Source organism: Ambystoma mexicanum, chromosome 2q, assembly GCF_040938575.1.
Source record: "Ambystoma mexicanum isolate Mex_15411 chromosome 2q, UKY_AmexF1_1, whole genome shotgun sequence".
Classification (NCBI taxonomy): domain Eukaryota; kingdom Metazoa; phylum Chordata; class Amphibia; order Caudata; family Ambystomatidae; genus Ambystoma; species Ambystoma mexicanum.
The window spans coordinates 1,089,370,781-1,089,381,829 of record NC_090924.1 but is presented as its reverse complement, the minus strand read 5'-3'; the positions used below and the strand labels follow the sequence as shown (position 1 = coordinate 1,089,381,829).

The window sequence follows — 11,049 nt, the reverse complement described above, 5'->3', positions numbered from 1 at the left end:
ATTCATTGTATAAGTGCTTAGAGCCAGAATTAATCTGGCATGAAGCGCTATTTAAAAACTTGGTATCATATGGGTATGCCACTGATTTATCAGATATCGTGTTCTGTCTGCATCAAGTTCAATGTCTTTTACAAGAGATTAACTCAACCATTTAATCTGAAACCAGTCATGTTCACCAATGTGTAGTACATAAAGTGCTTGCAATGCAACATTGTTTCAAATATGTACTGTTTAATGGCCAGCAAACAAAATTACCTGTGACAGGTGTGGCCCATTAAGAGCAATATTGCCTAAGAATTGGATATTAACCAATCAGAGATTACTTATCTACTTAAAAGGCCTTTGTGGGATTTTGCTTCAGGGCACTTAACTGCTCTCCACTTGTAAAGTTCCCTCATATCAGGGATTAATGTTCACATGTATAGACTGCACACTTAATTTCATTAACGTCATCCATAGGTGTTATCACAATAGATATTGTGTCTCCCTTTTCAAATGTACAATTTTTCATCATTCTGTTGGTTGCATGAGTACATTATGGGAAAGTGACATCGTTTTTGCAAAACTCATTTTTCATAATTTTTTATTCACATGTATAATAAAAGGAGGTATTTGTAATTAAAGCCACAATTGAAAGGCATCAGGAAACTAAAACTGTATGCAAAGAAACACTATGCCTGCCCCCCATCCTGTTGGCACCAGGTCGAATGATGAAATATATATATCCTTAATGAAGCAAATAATGTGTAAAACAAAGTTAGGAATGATAAGCATAATCATTGGGATTTAGTTAAAGAAAAGAAAACTGAAATTAGACGAAAGAAAAACACTAAGTGATAAATCATAGAAATGTACATTTTATTTTCAGAATTCATTGGCCAAACCTCTACACAATTTGAATAGCCTACTATGTATAAAGTGGGAATGTATCAAGTATAGACTATGAAAGTGCAAATAACATTTCAAGGTCAGCATAATTCCATACATTATAAAAATTAACTTGCTTAGAAAAGAACATTGCCAAATATATTTTCTGAATTGTAAAGTCAGTTTAAATGATGCTTTATTTCAATTTGTGTAGATAGATAAAATGGATTAGTTTGAAATAAGAATATGAAAGATAATGAACAGATATGCAGGGCAGTTTAAAAATGCCTACATACAAACCAGAACACACAAAATGCTTAATCACGCAAAGAATTCTCATTCAGTATAATTAAAAATGTCAAGACATTGTTCATTATAATGCATCCACTTTTGTTACCTACTATAAACTCTCAGAAAAAAAAAACTATAGTGATGTCAAACATTGACTAAGACACATTCAAAAGAGAAACAAGAGAGGAAACTATATCAGAGGTAAAAATATAAAAATAGGTGTCAGTATTTCCAAAAAGGGGATGGCCACATCCAAAGTAAATATACATTTTTAACTTCTTAACTCAAATGTGGGAGCATAGGTATATTTACTGATTAGTATAGAAGAAAATATTGTTTCGAGAATATCTATGTGATAGACAGCAAGTTCTGAAGAATTAAGTTTAATGAAAATTATTGGGGGTCAAGTATTATTCGAGATTTATGTAAAACTGGTATTTTGATATCAAACAATATCTTTAGGTGTGCAACTATGGATATTCAGTTATGAATAGTTTTATTTGCTGCAGTAATTATGTTGTGTCACTAATGTAAAATGAACATGTGCTCTATAAATCTTGGTTGCTCATGTCTTTGATCTTCATGTATGCAAGTATAGTGTTAACTACAAAAATGTAGCAGTCATTCACATATTTTTCACAAAATGTAGGGTAAACAGTTTTCATACCACACGCAATTCTAATATCATTACTTTCTTCAATATAGACCATGGATAACAGTGGATAACTTTTTCGACACTAAAATAACAATCACAATTATTCTTTAACGTGCAGTTCTACAAATAAAAGCACTGTTTGTCTAAAATGCAAGAACACTGACTCATAGTCATTCTATCTGCTATAAAAGCAAGGCCATGGTTGGTTTTATGGAGGTTTTCATCATTTGATAGCATAGTTTATAGGTTATAGAGACACCGAATTTCAAATTAATAACTTCTTTTAAAGGTGGCAGCTAGGCAAAGGCACGGTAACATAATGTGCAAGACATTTAATACATGTGAGGCAATGTACACCTTTTCAACATTAACCGTGGGATTTGCTATTAACTACATAACTCATTTCCATACTGTAGTTTAATAATTACTATTAAATGTGCATTTAGCAAAGCGTGGAAACGAAAAAAAAAGTATGACTGCACTTCAATTACATTGTCTCCTAAGATGTACCCTCCAACTGTATTTTAAATATTAGACTTTTTTAAACAGCAGCATGTTTTATTTTTTTAGGGTACATGTTACTTTTAAATTAATGCAGTTACCATGCCCGTAAAGTGCCTAATTTTAAAAGTGAATACCACAAATGGCAACTTCTCCTGCAAATATTAATTCCATTGCTTTGCATCAATGCAGGAATACTGTGCATATTTTTTTTATCTGGCTATTCAGTTTCAGCATGTTATATTTTGGCACATTTCAACTCTAGATAGTCTTGAGCTAAGCAGAGGTTAATGCAGTGTTTTTAATAATTGCTATCTCGCAGGACCAGCACGACTGAAACATTTAGTAAATTAATGGAAATAATCCTTAAATATGAACACAAAAAAGGAATCTAGAAAATAAAAATGAGAGTGCTAATGGTTTGCTAATAAATTAAGGTTAAAAAAGGAAGTATGCTATTTTACACAGGGCAGGCTAAACTGTCTCCAAAACATTCAGTAAGTATTTCCAAAGTAAGGCTACACAGATTGCTTCTCAAAAGACATATAGAAAAAAACTGCATATTCCTCTTGCTTTAGAAAAGAAGGTCATACGTTACTGAATTAAATACAAATGAAATCCAATAACAAATTTTATTAGTATAAAGAATGAAAACTCAGACGCTCCTATTTAATGCATTTGGAGATTCTCAGTGATTTAACACAGAGCCAAAATGACAGACTGTATTCCAGCCACAGAATGTCCACCCTAAAAGAATCCAACAGTTGATGTACTTGTGTGTGCTCACACTAAATGCACTTGTTCAAGCCACTCGTTTGGAGTCTGTGGAGTTTGACTGGAAACATCTTCTGAGTGGCTCACCCTACTACTACCCTCGCAAGTATAGTCATCTCTGTGCAACATTATTTCAGCAGGGTCGACGTTGGATTCTGAAGTACTTTCTTCTATTTGGATTATTCCGCCTTCATTTAGGAGGGTGTCCTCAAAAAGTGCATGCTCTTCCTGAACGCACTGTGCTCCATCTATAATTATGGAGAGTCTGCGATGCTCTTCAGTGTTCTGTTGCTGAGAATCCTCTTCAACTTCTGGAGAAGTTGAAGGAATTAGTGCAATACTCTGAGGATTTATTTCATGAAACCAGGCCATAATATTGCCAAGTAGATTTTCATTAATGTTAGAATCCTGGCTACTAGAATTTGGATCATTAGATGCGGAGTACAATCCACTTCGTACATCACTGAAAGGGAGTAAATGAAGGCGATCTGTAGCATACGTTTCATTGCCGGCCCCTAGCCTGATGAGACTGCCCCCAAGTTCTAGTAGCTCTGAGCTGCTCAATGCAGTCCTTGGCGTATCTCTGCTCATTGGGACTGGGTCAAGCCTTGTGGGCAAAGATGAACCTATGGCTCCCAAAGATGCATCGTTATTATCCAAGTCTCTAGGATCTTGATCGACTGTTAGTCTTGAGTCCTGCAAAGACAGCTGAATAGCAAGAAGGATGTTTGGGTCGTCTTCATCCAGTGAATTTACAGCCTACAAAAATAATTGACAAAATACAAGATAATATTAAAACAAAACAAGGTTGAGACTTTTTAGATTTAACAACAAGCACTTTCCAAGGTCCTTTCATAAAGAACCAAATATATCTCTACAGGTTACATGTTAAATTTGGAGAGCTGAGTAATCATCGATTTATACTGCAAAACAAGGAAAACAGCTGGAATGTCTTAATTCATGTAACCATATAAAGCATTGCTGTTCCCCGCTCTTTAAATCTGATCTTAAAATCGTGCCAGAGTAGGATGGGTCAAGGCAAGTAAAAGGAATTTCCATAAGACATTATGAAGGACTATCCTACCAAATGGAGCCCCAGCCCACAAATGTAAATCTGAACCTTGCACAGATGCCCCAATAATAATCTTGCAGACCTCTATCCAAGGAATGTCCACATGAAGCCATAAGAGAATGCTTTGGATTCGGTGACAGTAATTATAACCTCGGCACTGACAGAATGATTAGACAAACCAGCTGAAAACATGACAATGCCGAATCTGTTTAGAAAGGGAGTTGCTTTTTAGCAACCTTGCCAATGAGATCATGCTCTTTGTATGCACAAAGGTAACCATGAGTTCATAAACACACAGTACTTTCCAGGCAGATGTGCAAAGCACTTCTAAGATCCAGGGCAAACAGCAACCTTGCCCCACATGAAAAACGCGGTATAGGAAACACAACGTAAAGAGGCGTAATCCATTTGCTATATACAATTTAGCATTGCAAAATATGAAAAAGCTCAAATAAACAATGTATATCGATAGAAAAGACCCTGCAAGAAGAAAAGTTAAATTTCAAGGTCAACTGGTGTACACAATTGCATTTCAAATGCACTGCTACAACAACATTCAAGGGTGGAGATATTTCTCCACTGCAGATTATTAATCTTGTGACAGATTTGCACAGACACGTCTAAACAGTTTAAAAGACGTATCTTGGATGAATGGGAATAAAGAAAGTGATGCAAGAAGATGTACTGAACCAGAAAACGTTACTTGTCTTCCGAGCTGTACACCATAGCTATCTTCCATAAAGTCAGAAACACACAATATTTACAAATGTTCGGGATCTCGCGAACAATTTACTAGTGAGAAAAGACTTTCATTTATAGCCAACTTTGACTTTAGAAAATGGTCGGGAATATTTCTAACTTTTTTCTGCAATAAATGGCATTTAACCTCCAGGAAAAATGTTGCTTTACATTTATTTCCCCCAAAGCTATCAAAGAGAAAAAGGTATACCAGTGCACGAGCCAGGCTGCCATGTAAAAAGTGCAAAAAGGCAGTCAGACTGCAACAACCTAAGATGCACCACGTGCTCTAACCACTCAATTTACAAAACGCTGTTTAGATTTCCGGATGTCTTTTTGTCCTCTTCAGGCAAAAATCGTTTGTATATAATATGAGATTGCCTGGTCTTCATGTAGGGTCAAAAGCGGCTTTTTTCTGCAGGTCTAGATGGATTAGGAACGAACAACAGTAATTAGGTTGTTCGACTAATGTGAACTTTTAAAACCACCTTTTTTGTCGTGAAGGAGGAGTAAGTTGCTTACCTTTCAGTCCTGTTCTCCAGCATTGGTATCTTTCATAGATTCACATGCATATTCCCTGGTGTCAAGCTGGGAATCCTCGGTTACCGTTGGCTATTACTTTTTAAAAGAAAGCTTAGTTGTATTTTGTATTCAGTCGCCCTCGTTCTGAGTGCTTCAGGCCCATCTAATGGGACTTTGAGTAGTAAGCTGCTCCTCTCCAGACCTTCCTCAGATTCTGACCAGTCAAGGTGGACCTTGTTTTGGTATCTGAGGGCCTTTACTTGGTTGGGGCGGATGGAGGCTGCATGTGAATCTATGAAAGATACCAATGCTGGATAACAGGAGTTACAGGAAAGCAACTCACTCCTTCTCCAGCATTCGGTCTTTCATAGATTCACATGCTGTGTATAGATTACATAGCAGTATTGTCTTAGGCGGGTGTAGGCAGGTAAAGGGGACACCTACCATATTGGAACAGATGCTGCAGAACTGCTCTCCCCATCCGAACATCCGCTGCATGCTGTTTATCCAAGCAGTTGTGCCTGGCCAGTGTGTGGGGCACTCTCCAGGTTGCCGCTTGGCAAATGTGAATGAGCAGTACCCCTGACACTAGGGCCACTGATGCTGCTGGCTCTTGTGGCATGTGCCTTGGGAGTGCATTTGAACACTCTGCCCGCTTCATGTGGCAGAACAAAATAGCTGAAGTGATCCATCTGGACAACCTTTGTTTGGATATAGCTTTACCTTTATTGGTAGGGCCGAAGGCTACGAAGCGTTGTGTGGATGCCCCGAATGACTTGGTTCTGTCTAAGCAGTACTTAATGGCTTTTTACATCTAAAGAGTTTAACACCACTTCCGCTGGCCTAGAGGGCTTCTGGAAAAAACACAGGTAGAACTATGTTTGTATTTTTGTGGGATTCCGTGGGAACCTTTGGAATGAATTTTGGATTAGTCATAAGTAGCACCTTATCTCTGCGAAAGACCAGCCAATGCCTGCAGTTCTGACACCTTTCGGCCTGATGTGATTGCCACTAGGAAGGCTACCTTCCAGGAGACGTGCTTTATGCCGGCTGTGGTCATTGGCTCGAATGGCGTTTTCATTAGTTCTGGGAGGAATGTAATGATGCTTCAGCCAGGCAGAGTCCCCTTGGCTGGTGGGAAAACTCTAAAAAGCACTCTTAGGAAATGCTTCACCAGTCTGTCGCTGAACAAGGACAGGGAGCTTCTTTTCCTTGTATACCTGGAGTTGGCCGCCAAAGGTACTTTGATGTATGAGTGACTGAGACCTTGTTTTGCTAGCATGAGTAGGTAAGGGAAAAGCTGCTCCAGGGTGACGTTGAGTTGGTCTGGCGTTTGCTGCCCTTGAAACCAGTTACAGAACTTTTTCCACTTAAAAGCAATATCATCGGTTTGTGGCGGGTGCCCTAGTTGCAAATAGGATGTTTTTACAGTCCTGTGGATTGTTAGCCGGCCAAATTCTACGAAATCAGGAGCCATGCTGTTAACTGCAGGGATTGTGGGTCGCAATGTAGGACCCTCCTGGGGTCTTGCGAAATGATGTCTGGTTCTTGGGATAGCCGTATCGACCGTTCCGTTGACAGCTGGAGTAGGTCCGAGTACGAAGTCTGTCGTGGCCAGTTTGGCGCAATGAGAATGATTGTGCAAGGGTGTTTCATGATCATTTGAATCATCGGTGTAAAACCAGTGTGGGGGTAAGTCGTAGGCAAACAGGTTCGCCCATGGGAACGAGAATGCATCCCCTTTGGACCCCCGCTGCGGGCTTCTGCTTGCAAAGCTCAGGCTTTTTTTTGTTTCTGGCTGAGGCAAAGAGGTCTATGGACCGGTGACCCCACCACCTGAACACTTTGTTTAGCTGCCATTTGATTTCCCGCTCGTGCGATTGCGGGGACTGCCTGCAGAGGCTGTCCGCTATGTTTTGGACTCCTGGTAGGTGGAACGCCTGAAGGAGTATCTGGTTTGAGAGGGCCCATTTCCAAATCTGTTGAACTTCCTGAGACAATGTTGGCGACTTTGTTCCCCCTTGCTTCCAGATATAAAATATTGTTGTCGTATTGTCAGAGTATTTTTACAGTGCGTACCTTTAGCACTGGTAGGAATTATTTGAGGGACCACCGTACTTTTCTCAGCTCTAGCACACCGAGGTGTAGTTTGGCCTCTTGTGTCGTCCATTGTCCCCTTACGTGCAAGTGATCGATGTGCCACCCCACCCCCCAGACTGTCATTGAGGCATCTGTGACTAATGCTCTGTGGTGACTTGGTTCCTGGAACGGGTTTCCCCTTGTAAGGTTGTTCCTGTTCTTCCACCATTGTAGTTCGCATACAAAATCTGGGATGATGCAGATTTTGTCCTCCTGAGTTCCTGCCACTTGGGACCAGTTTGTGGCTATGAACTCTTGCAGGGGAAGCATGTGAAGCCTGCAGTTGGGTATGAGTGGAATGCACTATGACATAGTGCCTAGCAGGCACAGGCATTGGCATACTGAGGCATAATGTTTGGGTTTGAACGTTGGAATCATAGAGGTTAATATGCTTATCCACTGAATTGAGGGATGCACCCTCTGCTGCTCTATGGCGAAGCGTGCCCCCAGAATGGCTGCAGAAAAGATTATTTGTAGTTTATTGAGAATCCTAAGGTTTGGAGTGTCCGCACTGTTTCCGACATGGAGTGTTGGCGCTCTCAAAAGCCAGTCGTCCAAGTACGGATAGACGTGATGACCTTTTCTACCAAGGCTTGCCACGATGGGCGCTAGGCATATGGTAAATGTTTGGGGGGCTGACTTTAGTCCGAAAAGCAGTACCCGAAAATGGTAGTGGGTGTTGCAAACTACTATTCTTAGATACTTCCTGTGTTGGGGGTGGATTTGGATGTGGAAGTACGCATCTTGTGGCTCTACGGATCCTAGGAAGTTGTGTTGTTGAATGGCTTTGATTATTTGTTGCAGCGTTACCATTTGGAACTTTTGTCTTTGATGAATTTGTTGAGACTGCATAGGTCCAGTATTGGATGCCATTTGCCGTCTAGCTTTTTTACTACCAAGTACTGTGAGTACACTCCTCGCCCTTTGTCTTGTTTTGGCACCTTTTGCATTGCCTTTTTCCGTAGCATTTGTTTAACTTCTTGGAGTAAGACCTTTAGATGACCTTGTGTGCATGGAATGGGCGGTATGCTGGGGGGTTGTTTTGTGAATTCAAGCAGGTGGCCATACGTAATTGCTTGCAGGACCCACCTGTTTGTAGTTATGTGGTGCCACTGATGAACATAATTGGACACATTTCCCCCCCACTCGCTCTTCATCAAGGGCATATTCACGGCAACAGTTTTCCCCGTTTTCCACTTTGAAGGTTTGTTGCTCTTTAAAGGGACCAAAGGTTTTTCTGCTTTGCAGGCTGGTGGGTGTTCGGGCTGTATCAGTGCCAGGTTTTATCGCCTTCAGTGCATCATCTATCTTTGGGCCAAGCAGATCATCCCCCTCAAAGGGCATGTCTATTACCTTGTGCTGCACGTCAGGTCTGAAATCCGTACACTGCAACCAGCCTGCCTTCCCATCACTACTCCATTTCTGATTTGTTTAAAGCCGGTTTTGTCCAGATCTACCGCTATATCAATGTTGTGGTTATCTGCTTCTTCCCCCTCACGTAATATTGCCATTGCCTGTTTCTTTCCATCTTCTGGTAGGTGCTGCAGCAATGATGCAATTCTGTGCCACATTTCACGGTTGTAGCGTGACATTATAACCAGCGAATTAGCTGCTTTTACTTTTGCCCCGATTGTTATGACTTCTTTCCCAAAGGTATCTAATTTTCAGCCTTTGTGGTGGCATGGTGCATTTTTGTGATTGCGAATGGGCTTTCCTACTTACTTGCCGCTGACACCACGGATTCAGGCGTGGGCTGGGAATTGACTCATTTAGGTGTGGAGTCTGGTGCTTTAAACTTCTTTTCCCATCTGCCTTTAACTGCAGGTTCCGTGAACGAGTGCTTTAGGGTGTGTAACTCTATTTCCCTTACATTGTCCAATATCGGGATGGACACTGCAGACTTCCTTTTCTTACCCCTGTGGTCAAATAGGAAGCATTCTTTTTTCTCCTGTGTTGCGATCAGGCTAAATTACTGACAGGCTTTAAAGATGGCGGCGTGAAACGCTCCTATGTCTTCCGGTGGTGAAGGGTTGGGCGTTTCTTCCTGTGGATTGTCCGCCGTGGTGTCTGTATCCCAATCAGTGTTAGTGGGGGACGCCATCGTCGTACAGTGGGCGCCTTGTGGGTTGTCCGTTTCTGTATTGGGGAATTTGCCCTCCTCTTGTTCCTTGTCTCTGGTAGTAGGCAAGGGTGGAGGTGCAATTGCTGGCCTTGCAGCAGTAGCGACCTGGAAGGCCTGCGTTGTGCAGTGTCTCCCCGCTTACACATAGCCGTCTGATGTTGGCGGGGCCCCACTGGCCTGTATGATGACCTTTGTCCTGTAGGCAAGGTTGCACGGATGTGGAATCTGGACCTGGTTGGCATGGCTTGACCAGACCCCGGCGGTGACATACACCTGGACTGTGGTCTTGACACTGCAGATTACCTGATTAGTGACCTGAGTGGTGAGACTGGTTGACGTTCTTCAGTTGGTTGCCGTGCATACTGCTGCTCTGGATGGGCTGGCAGCAGTTTAGTCTGCAATTGTGATAGCAGCACTTCTAGGGATGAGGAAGTAGGAGCGACAATAAGGCCTGTGAGTTTATGAGTGGCTGGGTTGGTTGGGCCGTTAGTGTACAAGTAGGCCTATGGCCCGACATTTGTTCAAGCCTCCAAGTGCAGCTGGGTGCCGCTGATGCAGTCGGGTTTAGAGGCGTTTTACCTAATTGACCCAGTCCTGGTGTAGGAGGAAGTCGAGGAGAACATGGGTGGGCTGCCCACTGACGACTGAGTCTGAAAATTGCTGGCCCACAAAATCTGAATAAATCTTGTGCTGCCGGCTGTCTTCTGGCATTACGTCAGAGAAGACTATTGTTGAAACTGGTGAGGTAATTACTTGCACTTGTGTATCCTGTACCTGATTAGTCCCCTGATGTTTGGGACAGCCTTCTGCCTGCTTTTCTGTGCTATGTGCGTTGGTGGGGGACATCCCGGGCATCTTTGGTCCAGGTTGGTAAGTCTTCTCGCTGCCATTGCAGGGTTTTGTCCCCCAACTTTCTGGTTGAAGACATTGGTACCGCCAAGGACTCCTCCCTTACAATGGACGACGACATGCAGGAGGTTTTTACTCCTGTCGACGAGGTTGCTTGTTTGGATTTTGCTTTAGTTGGAAGCGGTTCTTGGATGTGGTGGTTGGCTTGGTCAAGCTTGTGGTTGACGAATGTGCCATTGACGAGCTCATCGACCAGGGGTTCCTAGTCGACGAGTGTACGGTCGCCGGTCTCTCTGCCGAAGGGATTTTGGTTATCGAGCGTGTCGTTGATGGGCTCGTGGATGAGGTGGTCCCGGTCGACAGTCCGTCTGCTACAGGTGTTTTGGTCAACGAGCGTGACAAGGAATGGATTGCCATTATCGTGGGTGCTGTTCTCGTGGTTGACGAGTGTGGTCGATGGGGGGAAAGGTGCATCTCCCCGATGAAGGCCTTGACAGGCTCTTTGCTGGACCCTCGCGT

The 11,049-nt window shown here is 42.4% G+C and overlaps 1 protein-coding gene across 4 annotated transcripts in view; it reads right to left on the bottom strand.

Annotated features, from left to right (window-relative positions):
- Nucleotides 1-837: 837 nt before the first annotated feature.
- Nucleotides 838-11,049, bottom strand: part of ANKIB1 (ankyrin repeat and IBR domain containing 1) — a 2,153,692-nt gene continuing 2,143,480 nt past the window's right edge. For 3 of the 4 annotated variants that reach the window (XM_069648430.1, XM_069648432.1, XM_069648431.1), the window contains exon 20: nt 838-3,847. In XM_069648430.1, coding sequence (XP_069504531.1) covers nt 3,098-3,847 — 750 coding nt within the window. In that variant the 3' untranslated portion in view covers nt 838-3,097. The remainder of the gene's footprint in view (nt 3,848-11,049) is intronic. The other variant, XM_069648433.1, reaches the window with a different exon arrangement.